Source organism: Rhipicephalus microplus, chromosome 10 (assembly GCF_043290135.1).
Source record: "Rhipicephalus microplus isolate Deutch F79 chromosome 10, USDA_Rmic, whole genome shotgun sequence".
Lineage (NCBI taxonomy): Eukaryota > Metazoa > Arthropoda > Arachnida > Ixodida > Ixodidae > Rhipicephalus > Rhipicephalus microplus.
The window spans coordinates 34,511,344-34,537,016 of NC_134709.1; the positions used below are offsets into that span (position 1 = coordinate 34,511,344).

General features: G+C 48.6%; 2 protein-coding genes across 2 annotated transcripts; both read left to right on the forward strand.

The window, feature by feature from the left end:
- Positions 1-1,801: 1,801 nt before the first annotated feature.
- Positions 1,802-11,050, forward strand: LOC119181783 (uncharacterized). Its single transcript, XM_075875431.1, has 2 exons — positions 1,802-6,060; positions 6,483-11,050. Exons 1-2 carry the CDS (start codon positions 5,753-5,755, stop codon positions 6,787-6,789), a joined length of 615 nt encoding a protein of 204 aa, XP_075731546.1. The 5' UTR covers positions 1,802-5,752; the 3' UTR covers positions 6,790-11,050.
- On the forward strand, positions 8,870-23,690 carry LOC142761747 (uncharacterized). Its single transcript, XM_075875426.1, has 7 exons — positions 8,870-8,945; positions 11,010-11,168; positions 11,672-11,835; positions 12,604-12,840; positions 21,179-21,262; positions 21,547-21,703; positions 23,269-23,690. Exons 1-7 carry the CDS (start codon positions 8,881-8,883, stop codon positions 23,585-23,587), a joined length of 1,185 nt encoding a protein of 394 aa, XP_075731541.1. The 5' UTR covers positions 8,870-8,880; the 3' UTR covers positions 23,588-23,690.
- The last annotated feature ends 1,983 nt before the right edge of the window (positions 23,691-25,673 follow it).

Consider the following 25,673-nt stretch of genomic DNA (forward strand, 5'->3'; position numbering starts at 1 on the left):
TGTGACGTCAGGCTACTGTAGGAACTGAAACAGCCTTCCAAAAACATACTGCGATTACTTTGGTTTAAGCGTGCATTCACGGTAGCAGAACATTTTCTAGATCCTTGAGGGCTTGTCTTTTCAATTTACGTGCGAAAAAAGCAAAAAACAAACAAAACGACAACTGAAAAAATTCGTGTCAGTACTCGTGGCTCAAAATAGCCTCGCCCAGTATGGTAAAACGAGATCCATTCCGTGACTGAACAAGAGTGACTGGCCCAAAGGCACAAAGGGCTCGCCATGCGCCTAGCACTTAAGTGAAAGGAGGCTCCGATATCATCATATATATCCAATATAACTGAACTTGAACCAGGACCACTGATCGCTTTTTTTTGTTTGAAATTTTTTTCTTAATATTCGGGTTTGGTATGTGACAGCAGCTCAAAACTCTAGACAAGAACTGAAGAAGAGACGAGGCGCTGAACTCACAAATAAATTTACTGGAAAGAACACGCACATATTTCAAGCAGATGACCTAGTCTCGTGGAACACCGAGGCGTCTGCGCAACAAAGCAAACAGGATACATTTTTTTTGTTGCGAGTTCAGCGTCTTGTCGTCACTTCTTCAGCTCGTCTTTGTTTCGCGCTGTTTTTACATTTCAAGCATGAACCACCAGCTAGCCCAACTTTAGCTTCTAGTTAACAATCTGGAAACAGGAAATGCTTGGAAGAGAATCAAGAACACACCCCGCCGCGGTGGTCTAGTGGCTAAGGTACTCGGCTGCTGACCCGCAGGTCGCGGGTTCAAATCCCCGCTGCGGCGGCTGCATTTCCGATGGAGGCGGAAATGTCGTAGGCCCGTGTGCTCAGATTTGGGTGCACGTTAAAGAACCCCAGGTGGTCAAAATTTCCGGAGCCCTCCACTACGGCGTCTCTCATAATCATATGGTGGTTTTGGGACGTTAAACCGCACACAAAAAAAGAACACACTAAAGAAGAAGCACGTCGGGAATTCATTTTGTTTTTTTTTTTCATTTGCGACTCGGTCGCGAGCTACACGCAGACGAAATAAATCAAGGTCAGCATTAAACTGATGCGCCTGGTAGGTTTTAAGAGGAAAAACGCGAACAAAGTGGTCATTCTGGCACACCAAATGTCGGACGTGACATATTTCAAATATTCGCGCATTTGTCAGTTTCGGTTTAAAAGCCGTTTCGGCTTAGTCGCTTCTTGATCAAGACCAACCACCAGCCTCCAATCGCGACTCGACTGCTGGAACATTTGCGACGCGTGCACCACAGGCGTGCGCCAGGGTTGTCCGTTATAGGGCCTGTACATGCGCTACCCGCACAGCCACATTGCACGTGCCGGCACACCTGGCGAACCCAAGCGAAGAGTGAAAGAGCGTCGCCAATCGGCTTATTTGTCCCGCGCTTGCGTGCGGCAGGGGTTCCAGCACGTGCGTTGCGGCAGTGCAGAAAGCGCGTGGCCGTTCCACGGCAACCCGCACAGCCAATGGGCGACGCTGCGGAGGGCGAAAGAACCTCGCCAATCGGCTTATTTGTCTTCCGCTTGCGTGCGGCAGGGGTCCCGGCACGTGCGTTGCGGCTGTGCGGGTAGCGCGTAGAACGGCCGTAGACTTCCACGCGCTTCCCGCACAGCCGCAACGCACGTGCCGGGACCCCTACTGCACGCAAGCGGGGGACAAATAAGCCTATTTGCGACGCTTCGGAGGGTGGAAGAGCGTCGCCATTTGGCTTATTTGTCCCTCCGTTTGCGTGCGGCAGGGGTCCCGGCACGTGCGTTGCGGCTGTGGGGGTAGCGCGTAGAACGGCCCTTACGGGGCTAAATGCAGGAAGCAGAGCGCTATTCAAAATGGAACGTCCTGTCCGCCATTATCGTCAAAAAACCCTGCATGACCCAATCCCTACACATGAACAATGAAAGAATATAGGCCTGACTGAGTAGACATCAGTCTTGTCGACCCCTTTTAGGTGATTAGGAAGAGCGTCCTTTCGTGCTTTGCCTGGTATACTAAGCATAAAGGAGTTGCCTTTGTTAAGTAGCGGGCGGAGGGAGGTTAAGATATAAGAAGGTTCAAAAAAACTTTCCGGTTGTGCCGAGAGACTCACATTGCTGTCCTGGATCGGGAGCTCTAGAGCCGTGCCGGGAAACGAGCGCGCTAGGCCCACTCGTCCGCTTCTTCTGCCTCTTCTGCGTCGCACCACGAGCCGCTGCGGATGCGTGATAATGATGATTATGATGCCTCTAACATGGCTCATATCAACTCAGGGGGCGCCCCGCCGTGGTGGTCTGGTGGCTAAGGTACTCGGCTGGTGGCTGGCGACCCACACGTCAGGGGATTTAATCCCGGCTGCGGCGGCCGGGCTGCATTTGCCGTAGACCTGTTTGCTCAGATTTGGGTGCACGTTAAGGAGCCCCACGTGGTCGAAATTTCCGGAACCCTCCACTATGGCGTCTGTCATAATAATATAGTGGTTTTGGGACGTTAAATCATGCATATCATGATCATCAGTCAACTTAGGGGGATGGGCCAAGAGTTGATTATATGAATTTGTTGGACCTTTAAGGGCGAAGCTCCTTAGGGTGCGGACTTGTCTGCCGTCGTTCGTCGTAGTGACCTCTAGTGCTCGAAGTGCTCACTAGATGATGCTGCGGTGCTCGCTCCCATCACCAGCTCGTTCACGCTGCAGCAACTCGGAAGCGGCGCAAGCGCGAGTTCATGGACGTAGTGCTCCACCGAGACCTGACCTTCATGCGGGGCGTACCTAACACGGTGCAATACTGGCAAGAACGCCGCGAGGAACTCTTTTCCGTGATTCGCCAGCTGGGCAAACCGCACGCGTTCTTCGCGCTTTCTGCCGCGGCAGTACACTGGAACAGGATCCTGGAAACTCTAGAACGGCTGTGGGTGCGATTCACGGTTTACTGAAGTACCACCGGAGCTTCGCCCACTCATCATCATTCACTCCGTGGATACGCTGTGATTTTTGGGGGGCGATGCTCCTAAAGTCATCTGCCTGTCCATCCTAGCTCGTGGTACGTGACTGCCTAGTTCGACGACTCACTCAGCAGGTGCGGATGGACAGATTGACGGACGGACAGACAGACAGACAGACAGACAGACAGACAGACAGACAGACAGACAGACAGACAGACGGACAGACAGACAGACAGACCGACAGACAGACAGACAGATGGACGGACGGACGGACGGACGGACGGACGGACCATTCCTGGTTTACCAATAAAACCCTCCGAAGCTTCGCCCCATTCATCATCATTCCGTGAATATGGTGTGATTTTTTAAATAATGAATTTTGATAACTTCACCAATTCAGATCAGACATTATAACATTTCACTTGAATATAATTTAACGTGACCTCTTGCTCATGCTTATTTTTCGTCTACACACTTGCCATCACAGCATGCACTGACAATTGTCTGAATCCAAAAAGTGTGGGCCCTCCGCATTGAAAGTACTCGGATTCTTATTGACTGATTGTGAAGTTTATAAAGCAGGATTTCAGTTTTTTTTGTCACTTTTTCAGCCGTGGATAGTGACTTCCGGTGGTCTGTAATTGCCACCTGCGTATAACACTCCAATCTCTGTCAGCAAATGGAATCACCATGTTTGAGAACACGAAAGAACCAGGCGAGTATACAGTAAAAGGATAGGATAACATCAAATTGGGTCATTGGTGGTATAGTTCGTATTCAACCATAGAACACAAGAGAAGAATGTGGCACTACGATCGTTCAACCACCATGAGAATGATGGAAAGTAGAGGCTTTATATTGTATTTTGTTACGCACCAAAATGCCTACAAGTCGAAAGTGTTTTCTGCTGGTGTTCACAACGCATAAGTGTTTGATATCCGTGTTCACAAAGACCTCCCTGACGTATTTTTGTCACGGGTATGAACTTGTAAAAAATTTTAGACTAATAGATAAAAAACTAGAAGAAAAAGTTCCATCCCAGGGATCGAACCAACGGTCCCTCGCGTGCCCAACGAGCCGTGCGAAATGACTCAGCCATGAAAGCCACGTTGTTCAACACACTAATGAAGCTATAATTTTTGCACAGGTCTGCTGTGGTGCTATCTCTTGTCTGCATTTCCTGTCAAAAGCCTGAAAACACTGATAATTTTTTTACATACTTGCCGCCTCCTGACGATACATAAAAAACGCATTTTAAAATTTTACTCAGAAACTTAAGCATTTATCTGAATTCTCTAAATGTTGTTTCACTTCGGGCTTCTACTCTGTCTGACAGCAACAGAAACGTCTATATGCTTAGCCATATGCGATTTCTTTTTCAGTAACACAATAATTGCTTGTTAATTTATTCACTCCTACTTCGTCTCAATTCAAAAAGCTCTCCCCTTCAATTAACTGCCGGTATCATGGCCAATCAACCGTAGTTGGTAGGTGCCAAAAAAATTGGCCCAAATCTACATGTTACACTGTAAATGTCGTCGAAAGACTATAGTCTTGCGTTTGGAGAGAGTGAACAATACGTTTATTTGATGTTCTGCGCAAAAAAATCGGTGAATGGTATTCTGAAGGCGCTGCGTTAGAGTACCTCGAGCGTGTAGCGGAGGCGAACAAGCGCCTCTAGGCACGTTAGAGTTCCAGTGACTCTAAGGCACGTTAGACACAAGCGCCATCTGGTAGTTATCTTCGAAAACGAAGGCGCGCGTGACCGTGGAGAAAGATGTGCGCCAGTCTCGCAGGTGATGAGGTGTAGAATGCAAAGCGATGGGAAGGTGCCCCCACCGTGTCGTCGTAGCGAAGCGTTGGAAACACCTCCTTCAGCATCGCGTTGCACTGCCAGCGCAGCACGATAAACACTTCAGTCCTTAAAGTTACTTGTGTGTGCTTCTTTTAGTATAAAGACAGACATACAAAACATAGACGTGTTGTTATGGCGCTTCAGATATGCGCAATATTTGCTTTTTTTAATTGATAATTGCACAACTATGAACGCTAAACCTTGAGCAATATTGGTGGGCGCTGCGGATGGGGTTGGCCGTTTGGTGCCATTTCAGGTATCGTTAGGACAGACAAACAGACAAATGTACAGACAGACAGACCAAATTTTTTTTGTCGAAGGTCTCCAAGAAAGACTATCTTCTTTTAAAAAAATAGGCAAGCAAGCAAGCACGCAAGCAAGCAAGCAGGCCTTCGTAGTGGGCAAGCCCCATGGAATTGTACTACCCTCTATAGCCTCGTCAATGAGGAGGCGATTTGGGCTTGTTGGTATGGCAGCCTGATAATATATTGTTGCGCTGACAAGAGACATGGACAAGAGAAGGCACATTGAAGCGCTGTATTGTCCTGGATGAGCCTTCTCTTGTCCAGGTCCTTTGCCTGCGCTACATATTATTATATTTTGGTCATTCATAAAATATTGTTTATTTCTGTGGCAATCAATTTCCTCCTCATTCCTTCCCAAAATTAAAAAATATATATATTAACCGCCGGTTTCATGGCCGATCTCCCGTGTTAGGTAGGAGCCATAAATCAAGAAACAAGCAGGCAAACAATCACTGACATCCACGCGCTCGCACTGGCACGCGAGGAGAAGCTCACGTGACGGGCAACAAGAACGAGCTCACGAAGGAGATACGCTTACACAGGCGAGGTCACGTTCGCTTAGCATCGGGAAGTCAAGCTCTGAATCGACGGACATCGAGAAGGCGTCGTTCGGATGCCGAGATCTGGTCTCACCTCGTCCATTCCCGTGGCATGTCGAATCTCTGGCGCGTCCTGCGACTGGCCCTCGCGACCGCCTCCCAACCTCTCCGCTGGCTGCTGCGGCAACTGGCCGCCGGTTCTTCCGAGAACGACGAGCAGCCCACGAACGACCCTTCCTTCTGGACCCTGCTCGTCGCCTGGCTCAGGGGCCGCAAGATGGAGGCCCTGCTCTTCGTCTACACGGCGGCCGCCACCATACCGGCCGCGGCCATAGCGGACATCTTCGAGCAGCAGTCTTGCCAAAGCCTGTCGTACGCCAGGCACGTCTGCGACAACCTCGCCAAGCACGAAGACGAGCGGTGAGCGACTGCTCGCACGTTTGTTGACTCGTGGCGAGAAGAAAAAAGGGGGGGGGGGCGACTAGTTAGAAAACTGTCAAATTTTGTTATGGTAGCATTTTCGGCCGATCAGAGAGCCCGTAGCTGCCCTCTGGATCGAAGAGTTGATCAATGACGGAACTTGACAACAAGGATTCGACTTAAGAGAGGAAGACATGAACAGACAGACAGACAGACAGACAGACAGACAGACAGACAGACAGACAGACAGACAGACAGACAGACAGACAGACAGACAGACAGACAGACAGACAGATAGATAGATAGATAGATAGATAGATAGATAGATAGATAGATAGATAGATAGATAGATAGATAGATAGATAGATAGATAGATAGATAGATAGATAGATAGATAGATAGACAGACGGGCGTAATCGCAGGTACAAGGTGTACGTGCTGTCAAACCGCTACCTACTCCTGTCGGAAGGCCTGCTCACGCTCACCTCCGCTGTGGTCGCCATCCTCGCTGGGCCCGTGTGCGACAAGTACGGACACCGGACGCTCGTGGGCTTCGCCATCGCGGGTGCCGCGACCACCTCGCTCGTGCGCGTGTTTCTCGCACTGGGCGGCGGCCACATGCTGGCGCACGTGTTCTCGGTTCTGCCCATGGTGAGCACCCTTTATCAAGGCGAAAGCCCTATAGAAGCCTTATCAAGCACCGAAATCGACCATCAGTCATCAACATGAGGGAGACATGTGATGACATCGTCATATGACGTCATCGTGACGTCTATTACCATAATTTCCGTGACTTCACCGTGACGTTGCGTAACTTGATGCCCCACAATGGCGTTATCACATGACGTCATCGCCTGATCAAAAGTGAACTGATTCCAGTGGCACTGAAAAACCACACGAGTTCCACGAAGCTTCCAATGCCTACGATCATGGGAGAAGCGGGAAACCACGTGGAACGTTGACCACGTTGAACGTTGACCACGTTGGGGGCAGAACACTTCCTGGAGAAAAGAGGGGGGGGGGGAGATGGGGGGCACTATTTACTAAGTAGATCCCACTCATTCTGGGGGTTGATGTCATGCGAAGTAGTAATTAGGTAGTGGCCTATATAGTATATTTCTTACTGCTTTGAATCAAGCTCTGCGAGTAGGAGCGACTCCATCGAGCAAATAAATAAATAAATAAATAAATTTTGAGTATAGTTATGCGTATGTCGTACAGCGGCTGGTAGCGGGGAATTTTTTCGCAGAGGGGGGAAGGGGTCACTTTCTAAGTGATTTCCTTCTCCTAGTGTCCGTGCCTGTGTTCGTGTGCCTTACCGACAGGAACCACGCACTGGAGGCCTTAAGCATTTGAAAAGTGCGCGCATTTTAGGAAGCAACAATTTGGAGGTGGAAGAGGCTCACAGGAAATTTCCCCTCTCTGACGCCCTGGCTGCGGGATCAATCGTGGGCTTGCAGTCACGTTGACTTCCGTGACGCCCGTAGGTATTTGATGGTACGACCTGACGTCGGTACTCAGGTTAGTGCAAATATGCCAGTTTTGTCGAAATGAAGTGCACGTTATACTGTGGGATGGATGATGATGATATGTGGAGTTTTAACGTCCCAAAACCACCATATGATTATGAGAGACGCCGTAGTGGAGGGCTCCGGGAATTTAGACCACCTGGGGTTCTTTAACGTGCACCAAATCTGAGCACACGGGCCTACAACATTTCCGCTTCCATCGGAAATTCAGCCGCCGCAGCCGGGATACGAACCCGCGGCTGTGGGATGGAGTGCATAATATAAGAAATGGTTTCCGTCGTATTCGTCCGGCTTGGTGAATGGACAAGTCATAGGAGTTTAAAACAACCCATTGATCTTCACGAAGGGGGTGATGGCGATTAAATTTAGGTGAAGTTGCGTCCTGAGGTCCATAATGTCTACGTTGATGTTGCCGACTAGTATAAAGGACGGACGCACGGACGTATGAATAGACAAATCGACGAACGCACAGAGATATATATTTGTGCATGTGTCTATCATCTCGTCTATCGTACTGGTTCATTTCGCAAATGTCGCACCAACCTGCCCAGACAAAGAACTCCGGATATATTGTGTTAACGCGGTAGCGTTAAACAGTTTGTTTCGCGGAAATTCCGGTGTGGGCGTCGTTGGTTGTGAGCGAAAAATCATCTGATGCGTGACCGAAAAATCGAGAACGATGCAAATAAAATAAATGATAAAAAGATTGTGGGTAAGAGTGGGGACCGAAAACGGGTGGTTTGGGTCTGAATGGCGATCGAACCCGTGTCGTTTGCGCGGAAGTAGATGTTTTACCGCACGGCCACGCGTCTGCTAGTGAAGACGGCGAAAAGCACTTCATCTGCTTGGAAAGGCAGTGAAAGTAGCTTTCGTGCTCCACAAACACCCACGTCCTGTATACGTGATTCACACTGCAACATGACGTATTGCAGTTGTAATGGTAATACAAGCGCCAATTGTCAGCGGGCGTTAGGACATGCGATTATCATAAGGGCTTCGTGGTTTAAAGCCGGTCACCCGCTACCAAAGGCACACACGCTACTGCAACTATTACCTAAAAGGCCACGTAGTGGTGCATAGCAAGTTCGAAAAGGTTTCATTCACTAAGTGTTTGAAGTACGCACTAGGAACAGGATATCGCTGTCGCGCTCAACTCCTAAAGGCGAAGCTTTAGGGTCCCCTAACCTTTTGAATTTTTTACAATTTTCTTTTTTTTTGTGTTTCATACAGAGATCATGGCGCCATCTTGTCTTAACAATCTGCGCAGGGCCTGACGGGAGGGCCTGTGCTCATGCTGGCCTGCTGCTACTACGTGGTGACGAAACGCACGCAAGCTAGGCTCTTTCGAACCATCAGGTCAGTCGTTGAGTTCCCTACAATATTTACGAGAGCGAACTCTGCCGCTGCTATAGAGTATGCTAGAACGCTGCAGTCGTTTAGCCACCAAGATAATGAATAATGGGCAGTACACTGACTTGCCTAATGTTCGTGTTTGAGACTTCAAATGCTCTGGTGGCTTTGTTTATTGTTGTGTTTTTCCCGTTTGTTTAGAATTGAAAGAACGCATCATTGTGAACTTCGTGACCCGATTTACGTTAGTGAAACTCAAGAGGTCAGGTTAGTGAAGTGGAGCTGTTGATCGTTTGCTAAACTTTGTCTTGCGACAAAGTGGATTCAGGTGACACGGAGCCCAATGAAGCCGACGCAACGAAGGTTTGACAAATCCGTATACTGCCCATCTATCCCATGCTGACTGAAGCAACATGCGTTGCAGTGCCTGTAAACACTACAACACCAGATTCCCCTCTAGTGCACTATTATGACTCTCTCTGAGGTCAGTCTCTTAGTCAGCTGAGGAGGAACATGACAAAAGCGTATAAAAGTAGGCAAGCATCGTCACAGGAAATCACTGTCACGGCTGGTGCTTGGAGCAATGCACTTGTCAAGCATGTGCCTCGTGTTGTACATTACAGGTACACGTGGATCAAGGAATGCTTTTGAAAAAACGAGTTACACGATCTGTTTCCGTAACTATTCAAGCAAACGAGCCGTGCAAACGCAACAGGAGGCCGAGAAGGCGTGTCGTAATCAGCATTGTTAACAAACGTAGTAAATCTAGGCTCCTAAGTTTTTTGTTTTTTTTTATACGAAGGCTATAGTACGTGTCTTAGGCTGCTCGTTCAGTTACCCCCCCCCCCCTTTTTTTTTCTTTCGATTGCAATAGTCTATTCTGAAGATAGTCCGTGGGCTGTACCTTAAATAATTCCTGCGCAACCTACACTTATACAAATCTAAATAAGAGAACACTATTTTTGAGTTAAAATATAGCCAATTTTTGTGTGGTTACTACAGAAGGGGACCTCGTCAAATAAAACCATGGGAAGCGGCATTATCCTAATGTTATTCTCGCATCAAAACGTTGGCAAGCAGAGCCTAAGAATCGATGTGCTGACGTCAACGGATTTCACCTGTGCCATCGCGAGAAATCCGTGGTCTCGCGATGGTATCGCCGCCAGCTCGACGACGCAGTGCATATAATGTATCCCTGATTCGCGTTCATTTAGTTATTTTATGCCATGTAAATTAATTACAAGTAATAAAATATTCAAGATGGACACTTCGTTAGCCTTTGCTTACTTAATTATTTTGTATGCGTGCTTCATTTACGAATATAGCTTCACTGTAATTATTTCCCATCTTGCCACTCCGGTGTTGCGTATGCATTGTGTGCAGGTATTTCGTAATTCTGTTTGTTCTTGCTATTTTATTTTTATGTGTATTATAACGTGAGTACTCATTGCAGTCATGCCAAGAGACCGCTTTACACGTAACTTTACTCATATGCCAGTGCCCCCACATAAGTGCGCAAAGGCGAGCGCACGGGAGGAGAGGGCAAAAGTGTGACCTCCCCCCCCCCCCGAATTAATCTAAATGGAGGCGTCGATTCTGGGCCACACTTTTACTCAGTCGAAACTATAACGTCGTTTTTTTAACGCACATGATTATAGCTATGAAAGTTTTTTAACGACAATGACAACCAAGGAAACTTAACTTGATCTTGTATTCAAGGAAATGTGTACGTAGAGTGTTTACATCTGAACAAATGGCAGGCCATTGTGAGCAGCAGCACGTCATTGCTTCGTTCTAATTTTAACACGGAAGTGTTTTATTCCGTGTCCAGCACGGCTCCACTGATGCATTTCCGTCACGGATATGATGTTGTAAAATATATACTAATTTGCAGCCATTGCGGTTCTTGTTTTGTTTTGGACGCCTCCAACTAATAAGCAAGGTGGAGAGAGGTGCGGTGAGTCTTTGTTCTCCCTTAAAGGCGAGCTCTGCACACGTCTATGTAAGCACGGTCAGTGGATTGAAACTGAAGCTGATACGTCGACTGCGGGTGCATTCCGTGTCCCACAGGTTTTACCTGCTCGAAGTGGCGGCGCTCCTGGGTCGCGCAGTGGGCTGGCTGATGGGCTGGCTCCTGCATTCGGTCCTCGATCACCACGTGTCGCTGTGGTCGGCGCTGGCGGCGCAGTGCTTCCTGCTGGCGACGCTGTGGGCGAGCCCACACGTCAGGTATGCCCTACACATCTAACCCTTTCAGGCGCAAATTACGAAGCACTGTCTGTAATTGTACTTTGAACGTGCACAACATAACTTCGAGGCATACTACCAGGAAAATGATACAACAAGCGTAGATTCTTGTGATTTTGCGTGTTTTTCAAAAGCTTCTTAGCTAGAAATGAACATGAAAAATTTTTGTTCAACCCCATGAAAATTCGGCACGGAAAAAGATATGCAGCTTCCAAAAACCGATTTTATGCAAGCAGGGAGGCACAAGAAATCGCTATTATTTTTGAACGAATTCAACTTTATCTATTTAACCAATTGACTAACTCACCGACATGAACTGACATCGTCATCCGGCTGTATCCGAGTGCGCTCTGGTAAGACCGATGTGGCGTTGTGACTTCAGAAAGTGAATTTCAGTGCCGGATCCGGTTGCGCTGCAACAAGATAAATAAACGAAAAGCGCAGCTGCGCTTCTGTCCGACGTATAATGGTCGCCTCCTTGGCAGGGACTCTTCGACGAGCTCGACGGGCAAGCCGAACCAGCTGAGGCTCCTTGTGAGCAAGGAGAACGCCCGAGAGGCGGCCAGGATGCTTGGAGGCCACCGCAGGATACAGGGCACGCTCAGGCTGCTCTTCGCGCTGCAGGCGCTCATTGCGGCCATCAATTACGGTCAGTGGTATAAGTCAATAGTGTATTGCATTAACGATTATTGAAGTCAAGCCTTGCGTGGCTCGTGAGCGAAAAATTGGGCGTCCTGCAGCGTGAGCACGAACGTCATGTGGCGCGTACCCACGCACCTAAGGTGAGAATTATTTAAAATTAAACGTGGATGTGAAATCAAGGTGAATTAACGAAAACGAGACGTGAACTAAGGTGAGTTCATGTCAATAAAGCGTGATAGAACAGTGTATTGAATTTGAATATTGTTGAATTAATGAGAGCAAGATGTAGATCAAATTGAGGTGAAGAACATGTGAGCTAATGTAGACGATGAATAAACGTACACCAGAATGAATTACACGTAGAAGTAGTAAATAGGGTGTAGTAGTAGGAGGAGGAGGAGGAGAAGGAGGAGAAGTAGTAGTAAGAGGGGGAGGAAAAGGAGGAGGAGAATTAGTAGTACAGTAATAATAATAATAATAATAATAATAATAATAATAATAATAATAATAATAATAATAATAATAATAATAATAATAATAATAATAATAATAATAATAATAATAATAATAATAATAATAATAATAATAGCAGCAGCAGCAGTAGTAGTAGAAGTAGTAGTAGTAGTAGTAGTAGTAGTTGTTGTTGTTGTTATTGTTGTTGTTATTGTTGCAGGAGCAGCAGTATTTCATGAATGTACTTTGAACCTCCAGCTTAGTGTGAACATTTGCTTTTAGTAATATTCTCTACAATCGAAAGCAATTGCGTTCGACGCAGGGCCCGATGAGATCCTGTACCCTTATGCCCGGCTGGCGTACAAATGGACGTATTCGTACTTCGCCATCGTCTCGGCTGTGGGCGGCCTGCTGGTCGGCGTGGTGGGAGTGTTCGCCATTGGCTGCATGCGCGTCGTCGGCGTCAATGACGTCACCTTCATGAACATCGGTGCCACCTTTGGGGGTGTCCGCGACTTGATCATCGGCCTGACGCAGATGTCCACCGCGTTCTACTTCAGTGAGCCTTTCCATTCATTCATTCATTCATTCATTCATTCATTCATTCATTCATTCATTCATTCATTCATTCATTCGTTCATTCATTCATTCATTCATTCATTCGTAACGCTGAGATTGCAGAGAGTGAGAGAGTCAAATACAAAGAAATGACAGGTACGTTAACCAGGCTGCACCTGGTTTGCTACCCTACACCGGTAGTGGAGAGTGAGAGGAGAGGAAAATCAAAGCTAGTTTCGCCCCAAGTGAAAGCTGCACGAAGTGCGCAGCATTGATTAGCATGGGTTTCACTCGTGTTCATCTTGTGTTCATCTGCTCTTTTCTGCACTGTTCCGCTGTTTCAATGTGATAGGGTGCTTTTAAAAAGTTCCTTTTTATTTTTTGTTATCATTTTGTTTGTCTTGTGATTATTTACGGTTCTATGGCCTCTTTTCTATTGTTTTCCCCACTGCTTGCTACTCCGAACGTGGTGCGTTTAACTACAGGCGCTGGCATTTTGCCTCCGCTTCCATATAGTAGATCTGTGTCTGAAAGCCTGACAACACGTGAGCGCTGCTGGGCGTACGCGCGCGACTTGCCCACTCAACCCCGCACTCATTTCCTGTGGAGAGAGAGGGTGCGCAGGTTCGTGTAACCGCTTGCTTTCTCCACTCACAGGGTGGCCCGTAGTCTTCTACACACCGCGCGCTGACGCGCTTAGACGTGTATGTGTGGTCAGGCCTTGACACCCAACGCTGGCGTTTCGCTGTCGCTTCGTGGCTCGGACCGACGAATTATACCCCTGTCACACGTGGCAGCTTAAGTGCACGTTGAGCGAGTGTACTTATGCTCACAATGTATTGTTTTGGCGGTTCGCTGCTACACGAGAAAGCGAAGTGTACTTTGGGAGCGATGACAGTGGCAGTTGTTAAGTTTGTAGCGCAATATTGTCACGATGTGTCACAAGTACTGGGAGATATATTGAACAACCAGGTAGCTAGCTCTAGGACGATGCGTCAGTCGTGGCTGGCTCTCGAGCCGAGAAGAGACACGCAAATCTTCTTTCTTTCCTCCAGATGGTAGAGCCGCTCTTGCAGTTGACCCACTACGTGTGGGTGGCATTATCCCCCCTTTCGAAAAGAAAAAAAAAGTCCCAAAAGGGGAAAAGAAAAGTACATAGCACCACCACGATGTTACGCCATAGGCACGTGGAAAAAAAGAAATTGGAAATTCAGAAAAAGTAAAAATAGAAATGAACGAGCATGCCAATATAGGAAAAATCAGTGAACGAAGAAGCAAGTTCACAAAAATAAATAAATAACACAAAGAACGCTGTACGGCAAGAAAAAAGTTATGAACAACGCGCAATAAATGGTTTCATGCGCAACACATGAACGACATCCGACCTCGGTCGTGTCCTACTCCATGTCTGCGATATTGAGTCCGGAACCACTTCGTAGTTCACGTCACTGACGCGACGTAACACTTTATAAGGGCCAAAGTACCGGCTCAGTAACTTTTCACTAAGGCCACGGCGGCGGACGGGCGTCCACACCCAAACTTGGTCTCCGGGGTTGTAAAATACTTCACTGTGGCGGATGTTATAGCGCCGTGCGTCTGCCTGCTGTTGCTGGCCGATGTGTAGTCGCGCGAGCTGCCGGGCTTCCTCAGCACGCTCTGCGAATTCATCGGCGTCAGTTGTCAACTCGTCTTCGTCTTGACACGGTAGCATAGAGTCCAGCATGGTCTGCACTTCGCGGCCGTAGAGAAGCCGAAATGGCGTGAATAGCGTGGTCTCTTGCACGGCGGTATTATACGCGAAGGTCACGTAAGGTAAGATCCGGTCCCATGTTTTGTGCTGTACGTCGATGTACATTGAGATCATGTCTTCGATGGTCTTATTCAGTCGCTCAGTAAGTCCGTTGGTTTGCGGGTGGTACGCAGTTGTCTTTCGGTGTCTGGTGTTGCTCAGTTTCAAAACCTCGTCCATAAGCTGCGCCGTGAATGCCGTCCCTCTGTCCGTTATTATACTGGAAGGAGCACCGTGTCGTAACACGATGTGGCGCATGAAAAATTGTGCTACCTCAGAAGCCGTGGCTCGTGGGATCGCCTGCGTCTCAGCGTAGCGTGTCAGATAGTCGGTCGCGACGATCACCCATTTGTTGCTGTCCGCAGATAGGGGGAATGGCCCGAGAATGTCCATGCCGACTTGGTCGAACGGCGTGCAGGGTGCTTCAATGGGCTTAAGCAAACCAGCTGGCTTAACAGATGGTTGCTTTCGACGCTGACATTCCCGACAGCTCTTGACGTACTTCTTGACGCTTGCCGAAAGTCCTGGCCAATAGTACCTCTCGCTCACTCTGGCAAGTGTCCGTGAGTAGCCCAGATGACCGGATGTGGGTTCGTCATGGCAAGCGAAAAGGACGTCGTCTCGCATGTCTCGAGGAACCACCAGGAGGTAGGTACGGTTGTTCGAACGAGCGTTCTTCTTGTACAGCACACCCTCTCGAAGGCAGAACGACGGCAACGAGCGGGATAAATGACGTGGTATTATTGTGCCCTGGCCCTCTAAATGATCGATGATCGGACGAATCTCTGCGTCATCCCGCTGCAGTTTACTCAAGTCTGATGAGCTAATGGCGCCCAGGAAGCCTTCGTCTTCCTCTGCTTCCTGACTGACGACATGAAGGGGTGCGCGTGACAGTGTGTCAGCGTCTTCATGCTTACGGCCGGACTTATGGACGATGGTGACGTCGAATTCCTGCAGCCGCAAGCTCCACCGTGCTAGCCGTCCTGAAGGGTCGCGCAGGCTTGCCAACCAGCAGAGGGCATGGTGGTCCGTCACTACCTTGAAGGGACGACCATAAAGGTACGGGCGAAACTTGGTGATTGCCCACACGACTGCGAGGCACTCTTTCTCCGTAGTGGAATAATTCGCCTCGGCACGGGATAGAGAGCGGCTGGCGTAGGCTATCACCCTTTCGATGTCGTCTTAACGCTGAACGAGCACTGCACCAAGCCCAACGTTACTAGCGCCAGTATGGACCTCCGTGTCAGCATCATCGTCGAAATGAGCGAGAACGGGTGCTGATTGCATGCGCTGTCGCAGTTCATCAAAAGCTGCTTGTTGCTCGTTTTCCCAGACAAACGGCGTGTCGTCCCTTGTGAGACGAGTCAGAGGTTCTGCTATCTGTGAAAAGCCATGAATGAACCAGCGATAGTAGGCGCACAAACCAAGGAAGCGCTGGACGGCTTTCTTATCAACAGGAGCTGGTAATTCGGCAACAGCGGCAAGCTTGTCTGGATCGGGCCGGACTCCTTCAGCGCTAACTACATGTCCAAGAAATTTCAGTTCTTCATAGCCGAAGTGGCACTTCTGTGGCTTTAGAGTGAGGTCCGCCGATCGGATAGCCTCCAGCACGCTGCGCAGGCGCTGTAGGTGCTGCTCGAACGTGGCAGAGAAGACCACCACATCATCAAGGTAGACAAGACAAGTCTGCCACTTGAGCCCTGTGAGGACAGTGTCCATCATTCGCTGGAAAGTTGCCGGCGCTGAACACAAGCCGAAAGGGAGTACTCGAAATTGGTATAGGCCGTCTGGAGTCACGAAGGCCGTCTTTTCGCGGTCTCGCTGATCTACCTCGATTTGCCAGTACCCGCTTTTGAGGTCGAGAGAAGTGAAATAATGGGCACGACGAATCCAGCGAATCGTCGATACGCGGTAGCGGGTACACATCCTTTTTGGTCACGTTGTTAAGCTTTCGGTAATCGACGCAGAAGCGTAGCGATCCGTCCTTCTTTTTAACAAGCACGACTGGAGATGACCACGGGCTGTTGGATGGTTCGATAACGCCATCGTCAAGCATCTCGCGAACTTGCGTACGTATCGCTTCACGTTCTTTAGCCGACACGCGTTAGGGGTGCTGGTGTATTGGGCGTGCGTCCTCGTACGTGATGATCCTGTGCTGAGTGATGGACGTCTGGCGGATCTTTGAGCAACTTGCGAAGCAAGACCTGTACTCGAACAAGAGCGCTCGCAGCGCAGTCTGGTTATCGGTGGACAGATCAGGATTGATGTCAATGTTGCTCATTGATGTGTCTGCGTTATCCACTATTTCTGACGTGGGACAGTTGGTTACGTTTGCTACTTCGTGGGCAAACGCTATCGAAGTGCCACGGAAAAGGTGTCGATGCTCGTTGCTAAAGTTGGTAACGGGCAATTCAGATCGGCCGTCGCGAACGTGAATTACACTTCTCGCTACACATATGCCTTGCTGCAGGAGGTGTTCTAAATTTGTCTCGGCCACCACATCGCCATCGCTCAAACCACAGCATGTTACGTCGACTAGAACACTGGCTCGGGGAGGAAGCGTCACGCTCTGTTCAGAAATACGGAGTACGTCGACACGCATTCCGTCATCCTGCACGTTGATTGCTCGCTGGGCTGAGAACGTGACGCGGCGCTCTTGCAGATCAATGATAGCTCCATTTTCCTGTAGAAAATCAACTCCCAGAATGACGTCACGGGAGCATTCACGTAGAACAAGGCAGCTTGCTACGAATGTGTACCCTTGAATCTGTACTCTAATTGTGCAGGCACCCAGTGGAGTTACGACATGGCCACCAGCTGTCTGAATCTGCGAGTTATGCCACGGCGTGATTACTTTCTTCAGCTGCGTTGTCAGTTTCCCGCTCAGTATGGAATAGTCTGCGCCGGTGTCCACTAACGCATTAACTACACAACCATCAATTGTTACTGCTATGTCGAGTGAAAGCCGGCTATCCTTTGCAGCAGCAGGTGATGTAGGACCAGTTTCTGTACGGTTATGCGTCAATAGGAGGTCTTCAGCGCTTCGACGTTCAGCGACCCCGCCCCCAGAGGTCGCTTCGGCTAGTTTTCCCGGCGGGGGCTGGGAGATCGTGCGGTAGAATACCGCTGGGGCATTGATAAAAATCGCCTCGGTGATGGCGAGCGCGACTGGCGCCCGGCAGACGGTGGTTCATGCTGCTGGGAGAGGTAGTTTTGGATGTCGCGTGGTCTCTGACCGTAACGGGGGGGGGGGGCGGCGAGTACGCAGAGAAGCCGCGAAGCCCAAGACGGTGATAAGGACACTGGCGGTACAAGTGATCAGCTTCTCCGCAATGAAAGCATAGAGGCCGGTGATCGGGTGTGCGCCAGACATCAGACTTCCGAGGATACGAGTGCCGATCGTCGATGTACTGGACCGGTTGTACCGAACGATGGGCAACAGAAGCACCACGGCCAAAGGGCAGGGGCGGTGGCGTGTACGTGCCTTCGTAGTATGGCATGTGCTGCGCTGACTCGAGTGAAACTGCAGGGACAGGATGAACGAACAAGGGCGGCGATGCAGCAGGGCGTTTCAAGGCTTCCGCGTAGGTTGTCTTACGGTGGTATTCAGCAGGAGCTGGCGCAGCTGTGTCAGGAGGCAAGGTGTCCCGGAGGGCCTGGTGCAGCTCATCTTTGATGACGGTCGCAATAGAGCTAACCGTAGGATGAGGTGTTACACCAGCCTTTTGCAACTCCTCACGTACGATATTACGGATGAGTTCACGTAAGGAGTCATTGCTGGTCCCAGCGGCGGCGAAAATGTCAGCAGTGGACATGCCACTGACTTGCCTGTCGTATTGATTTGATCGCTGCTGTAGCATTTTTTCCATTGTCACGGCTTCAGACAAGAACTCCGCGACCGTCTTCGGAGGGCTTCGCACGAGGCCGGCGAAAAGCTGGTCCTTAACACCACGCATCAAGTGACGCAACTTCTTGTCCTCCGTCATTCTTGAATCTGCCCGTCGGAAGAGACGCGTCATGTCTTCGACGTACGCGGTCACAGTTTCGTTTGGCGACTGGACGCGGGCAAGAATAGCTCGTTCAGCTCTTTCTTGGCGGTCAGCGCTGGCATATGTCTGCAGAAGTCTACGAGAGAATTCTGGCCACGTCGTCAGCTGCTCCTCTCGATTTTGATACCACGTGCGAGCCCCGTCTTCGAGATAGAAGTAGACACGACCCAGTTTCGCCGCGTTGTCCCACTGATTCAAGTTGGCTACGCGCTCGAAGTCCGCCAACCAGTCCTCAACGTCTTCGCTCTCCGTACCATGGAACGTCGTCGGTGCCCGTGGGCTTTCCAACGTATATCGGTTCGACGACATGCTTCCCGTGCCGGTTGGCAAGGTTTGTACCGAAGTGCTGGTCATGTTTGTTGACGTGGTGGTAGCAGTATCGTTGACTTCCGGAGGCAATCCCCTGATTCTGCGGCTCGTCCGATGCACGGGAGTATTGACTGGCACTGGGCTCGTATTACGGCTTCCTGGGGGGGGTCTGCAGCATCCGTGAGACTACCCAGCACCTTCCACCAGTTTGTCACGATGAGTCACAAGTACTGGGAGATATATTGAACAACCGGGTAGCAAGCTCTAGGACGATGCGTCAGTCGTGGTTGGCTCTCGAGCCGAGAAGAGACACGCAAATCTTCTTTCTTTCCTCCAGATTGTAGAGCCGCTCTTGCAGTTGACCCACTACGTGTGGGTGGCAATATATATGTGTTACTTTTGCGCCCGTGTCTCATCGCCGGACCACGTTGTCTTCGTGGAAGTAGCACCGATGGCACACGCCATCGTTAACGACTAGAGACAACTCGCCCACACATGTGCAATTGTGCCTGGAAGTAAATAACGCGACGGACGCGGCCATTGCACAGCACGTGCGCCGCATCCCCGTAGCAGACGTGGCCGCGAACTGCCCGAGAGTGAGAGTAGCGAGAATTTTTGTTGATTTATGGCTTGTTTCAGTATAAAGCAAAATTCCTTATAACTAAACAATAGTTTAAAAATAACATGAGCACCACTTTAGGCAACAGCGTATTTCTGTGCGAGCCACTGGTACCGAGGCTGCACACTTGGTCGCAGCGAAGTGAGGTTGGGGAATGAACTTGCCGGCAAGTGTACTTTTGCAGCGAGTGACACTAAACTTGCTCCGGTGACAGCGCGCAAATGATACTCGCAACTAAGTGTACTCTCTCGAAGTGCACTTAAGTTGCCACGTGTGACAGGGGTATTAACCCTTACACTATACGCTGGCGTTCGTGGGCGAGTGCGTGCAGGTGTTTCAAACGTGCAGATTTGCTCGGCTTGCGTGTATGAAAGGTGAGGCGTGCGTCACGCCAGCGCAATACGTGAGAAGACGACAGGGTGGTCCTCGAAACGGCTTCGCTGTTTCAGGTGGAGTGGTACAACCGATACAGGCGTACACACATAACGTTCCTCTACAGGACCACGCGGCCGTCGAACTCTGCACACTAAGCCAAAAGGGAGCAACAGGGGTATAGGGGTCGCTCCTTTCAGGGAGCAATTGCATTGCCACTCCCATTACTCCCCTAAAAGGAGTAACTGCAGAGGGATGAACCGTTGCTCTCCTTCCAGTTCCTCCTTCGGGGGATGAACAGTTACTCCCTCCAGTTCCTCCCTGCAGGACCAACAGTTACTCCCACCAGTTGCTCCCTGCGGACCAACCATTACTCCCACCAGTTGCTCTTCTAAGAGCAACAGTTACTCTTTACCGTTCCGCCCACGTGTTCGCAGTTATAACTGTGAACACGTAGGAGGAACTACGAGTTCACCTCATGAGGTGAACTCGTAGTTCGCTGCCCAGATGACGGCCTAGATCGTGGTCACGGTGTAATCATGGTCCTATCCCTTTTGTTGTTTTTTTTTTTACTTCAGTGAACGTCTTTTATTTCAGTCTTGCTAAAGCGGTAGCAGTCTGGTTTTCCTCGCTAAAAGAACGATAGTATTGGTAGTACGTTTCAAAACGAACGTGCGTAGCTGATTCTCTTGATAGTTCAGATTAGAAAAACAACTCCTTGTGTAGTAGGGTATAGATAAGGAATGGTTTGTTAGAACTAACAACCTGTGACACCCTATGACTACGTGGCTTGATAAGATAAGCAAATTTGCATTCATGTATAAATGGCTGTCGGGTGACTCAATGCACGGGTATATTTCGAGATCTCTGCGAGAAGCCTTTATCCGCGCAGTACGTGTATTTGTGGCAGTTCAACATTGTTTGTTGGCGTAAACTAAAATACATGGAGACAAAAAAAAAAACAAATGATTGGTTCTTATAGTGCACATACGTTGTACCTTTGTATATTGTAGTTTGCGTAGTGCACAGAAAACAATGTTTTGACGGATAACATGATCGTGCCGAAGAAGAAGAAGGAAAGTGTGGAGCATCTGGTGTACACAACCTTTAGAAATTTTATCGGTTATTTGTAAGCTTTTTATCAGACTATTTGTCTGTTATTGTCGTTGCAAGACCTATCAATGGCTTGTCTTGGTCGCAGGCTACATATTGGCCGTGCCACAACGGTTAGCACCGGTGGGCCTCAAGTCGTATTTCTCCAAGCTAGTTCCGGCTGACGAAAGTGGTAAGATGTCACCTGTTGTGTTCACGCGTTTTATGCGGCATCTAAATTTCTCGCCTTAAGTAATTTGTTCCACACCTTTGCCTAACTCCGCTGCATGCGTTGGACACTATGGTACAGTAAGATAGCTCGCTTGGGGAAATGCCCCTCAAATATAGTTTTTTTCTATTAAACTATTATGATATGATCTAAGAAGGTCGGTCGGGTCGGGTTGGATCAGGTCGTGTCGGGTTGATCAGTCACTTGGTTTAATTCTTAGTCCTGAGGTATACTGGCGTTCTCCGCAGGCAAGTTCATGGCGCTGGTGACCGCCTGCGAGTCAGTTTTCACCGTGCTCAGCAGAGTGGCGCTGTCGTTCACCTTCGACGTCACCTCGGCCGTGTTTCTGGGCCTGCCCTTTATCGTCTGCGCTGTGCTCGCCGTGCCAGTCATCTCATTGTCGGGGTGAGTACTGTGTGCTAAGCACAGCATGAAACGGGTCCAACGTGGTGGGTTCACTGTGATGAGCACAGTGAACACGGTATGCAAAGCGCAGCCCCAGGTAGGCCTAGGTTGTTTAAGAACTACGTGATAGTTTACAGTAGGTATTTATTAAAATAAGATGCATCCACTACACTAGACAGCGCGCGCGTCGCTAGCATCATGGGTAGCAAGTGATGAACGTCTGCCAGTCTTCGTCGATTCTAACAGCTAGTTGTCGCATTTTACAAAAAGCTTGTTGCATTTTCTCGTGTTGGCTTGCAGGTGACCGTGGTTATGTATAGTCGTGAGGAGTATGAGCCGGAATACAGAAATAGTAAACATGAACGCAAGGGGAGTGATTTTATTTTTCGCTATTGTATACGTTTCAAGTCTGCTTGGCTGAGTAACCGAGTGATAGATGAGGCACTGAAACAACCAAAGACAAATCATACAGCCGTTCTTAGAAGTTCTTCCAGCTTATCTGCATTAATCCGTGTGAACGGTTCTCAAATGACATTTGTGTATTCGAAAATCGGTGTTATTAAACCTACGAAAAAGACGAGTTTACGGCTAGCATATGCAGTGTTTAGGAGTTATAGTTTCGTTTCGCGCTGCCACTGCGTCAACGAGCACTGGGCTACCGAACAACCGGATCCCTCGACTTGCACACTTTTCCCATAGGGCTCCGCGCGTCTGCGGGCTTTTCTGGGACTGCTTGAAAAACTTCTAACCCGAGCGAGTCCAAACGAACTTCTAAGTGACCCCGACTGCATTTATACGAGCCCCACGTTAAACGGCGTGAATCTGCGGGACGAGGCACACTCCCTCTGTAATGCGTCGTCTTATTAGACTCAACAATGCTGAATAGTAGAAGGCCATTAGCCCGAAAGGGGGCCTACGGAAATTCTTAAAGCGAAAGAAGTCGGGCACGTGTTTATTAGTTCCACCTGGTTGGTTGAGGTGGCTTCTTCAAGAGCATTCGCGTCTAACAGAAAAGCACCCTTTGCAGGACGTATAGAGATGGGCGTATACAGTCTCGGGTTCGCTAGCCAGAACACGTAGTCAATCATTTATTACGCGGCTAAAACGTTACTTTTCAATTTCATTATCAAGTGCCCAGTAATTTATTTATTTATTTATTTATTCATAATAACCATAAAGGCCCTCGTGAGAGGGTATTACATAGGGGGGGTTGCATGAGCAAAATTGCAAACAATAAACGTCAAAAACGAAAAAAAGGTAAAAAAATTAAAATTAAATACAGACTAAGGTTGAGATATATGTTATAACAAGTAATTGGTAAAGACAGCAAAAATAGAGAAAAGAATAGGCAACAAATCATTTGAATACAGATAAGTACACAGTGAACAACCTATAAAAATGCAAGAAAAAAAAATCAATACAATTGATAAAAAAAATCTACGATCGCGGTGAATTATTCGGTGTTAGTTCACTTCGTAAAAGAACGAAGTGAACTAAGAAATCATGAACTTTAGCCGGTAAGTTATGACGCCGAGTCGCACCACCAGTACGTCCTCTCTCCGAAGGTTTCTCGACCCAACGCCGGAATCGAGCAGCTCAACTAGCGGCAGTGTTCCGGCTCCGGCCGGCGAGCAAGGCGCGGACGATGGCGGCGGTGGTACCGGAGCAGCCGAGACACCGGTTTCTGCAGCCGCACCGGTGGCAGTCGCCGAACCCTTGCGAAAGATCGGGGGCGCCCTGGCGGTACCTACTCCGGTGCGGGCTGCTCAGGCACAGGCGGCCACACGCGCACTACCAACCGCCGCGCCCCTGGTGGCCGCCGTCGTGTCTCATCCGGGACAGCAGCGCCACCCTGCGGCGTCGGCGCCCGCAGCTGGGTCGTGATGGGTCCGTCTACCTCCGCGTCGCACTCGAAACGTGCGACAGAATGCGTATGAGACGGCGTGTTCTTCGTTTTAAATTGAACTGAAGTGAAAAATGATTTTTATTTATTTATTTTTATTTATTTATTTACAATACTGCTACTCTCCTTCGAGAGCGTGGCAGTTGGGCAATACAGTAATTTTTCACACACACACAAAAAAAGGGTGTAGACGTAAAAACATGCAAGCATAATAACAGGACATGAGGATCATATAATCATTGAGCAGTACAGAAGTTAAACGTTAATTATGTTATTAATACACAATTTATGCAATAATTACAAGATACAAAGCCAGCTATAGCCATTATACAGAGCTGGAACCATGCCGAAAGGTGATAGAAATAAAATACACGATTGAAGAAAGGAACTTATTTTAGCATTGATATCGTGAGGGAAAACATAAATGGAACAGTTGTGACAGGAATAGCAAGCACTGAAAGCATACTTCTAAAATAGCTATACTACTGTGAAAGGAACATTGAAAAAGGTGTTGCTTTAACTAACGAATTTATTTCGAATCGGTAATTTACTCCTTCACGATTTCGAGGGAAAAAAAACGCCACTTTTTACCGCGAGGATACGCTTCGTAAGTGAAAACACACGAAAAGAAAATTCGGGTGGAGACGCCACCTTGAAATGCCCGCACCAAAGTCGTGACGTCACGGGTTTTAACGGCATCTGCTAGGTCCTGCGTAGTTCTTGATCGGTAAGTACGAAGTATATTTCCCTCTGATTGGGCTACTGACTTAACATACCAAGTTTCAGGAAATTTCGTAGTCTGCAAGTATTGCAGCGCCAAGGTCGCCAAAATAAGAAAAATAACGCTTTGAAATCCGGGATGTCATGCCATCGAGAATCGCGAGGTCTAACAAGAACTTTGACCTTTGTTTTAGCTGTCATTAGTAAACGTGACATGTTATCGTAACATTAACACCATTACAGTTATCGGAATACGATTTTTCAATAATCTAAACCAATTACTTTTTTTTTCGCTTTACAGTGCCCCTTTAAGGTTTGCCACGTAAAGCACCATATAATAACGGTGCTAGGCGAGCGTTTTTTGATCGCGATCAGGGCTGAACCGGATCAGGCTTCATCCGAATCGGGTGCTGCTACACGGTCACATTTAATCGCATTCAGACCCGATCGGAATCGAGGCGATTGCACTACTCATCTAGATTTGGTGCCGCGATCACGATTCGCTTTATGTCTTCGCCAAACTTGATCTGTTATGCAGCGACTAACTTGTTGTTACGACCGAGAATTTCGATCCGGATCGGCGCTGACCGCAATCGAATGTGCCTGTGTGACACCGCGGCATAAATCTGCTATAAATTATAGAATTCGCGAGAGCTGATGAACAGGTATGCTATAGTAATGATGGACCTTTGATTAGTAGCGTGACGGCTGATGTCCTTTGCTGATATACTTTATAAAAGCTATCATCTCCTGTAGCTAGCGAAGTAAATTATGGGCTCTTACGTGCCGAAACCATGATGTGAAGTTCAGGAAGATCGTTGAAGAAAGGCACTTATTCCTCCTATTCACTTGGAGCACACGCTGTAAAATTACATGCTGAGACGGCACCCTTGTGCTGTAAACGCACACCGTCATAACTGAGGGGAGCAGCTGGGTTCAAGCCGGATGTTGTAAGTATACACTCTAGTGTCGTGTCTCTCTTGCCCTCGTCAAAGTGCACTATACTTCACATATACGGCATGGCGGTGATATTAAAACCACACCGACGTGACGGAGACTTCGACCATATGGTGTTATTCAATGTGCGTTTAAATGTAAGCGAATGGGTGGTTTTGCATTGCGTCTTCGTACTAATGCGGCGGCCGCCTTGTCGGTGGATCGCACACAAAGACAGCGGCTCGGTATTTGCTCTTAGCAAAGTTCACTTCTTTGCTAAGGCTGCCTAACATGCGGCACAAGCTCGTTGTTAGCTCTCTCTCTCTCTCAAAGTTGCGAAGGGGACAAGACAGCCTCTCTCCACTGATTTGCTGTCGTCCCGTTTTCGTTCCTTCACCAATAGCGCTTTTA

Excerpts from the sequence above, each read along its gene's own strand:
- LOC119181783 (XM_075875431.1), top strand. The coding sequence starts at position 5,753 with ATGTCGAATCTCTGGCGCGTCCTGCGACTGGCCCTCGCGACCGCCTCC. Across the intron at positions 6,061-6,482 it reads GCCAAGCACGAAGACGAGCG|GTACAAGGTGTACGTGCTGT; the intron begins GTGAGCGACTGC and ends GCGTAATCGCAG.
- LOC142761747 (XM_075875426.1), top strand. The coding sequence starts at position 8,881 with ATGCTGGCCTGCTGCTACTACGTGGTGACGAAACGCACGCAAGCTAGG. Across the intron at positions 11,169-11,671 it reads TGGGCGAGCCCACACGTCAG|GGACTCTTCGACGAGCTCGA; the intron begins GTATGCCCTACA and ends CCTCCTTGGCAG. Across the intron at positions 11,836-12,603 it reads CATTGCGGCCATCAATTACG|GGCCCGATGAGATCCTGTAC; the intron begins GTCAGTGGTATA and ends CGTTCGACGCAG.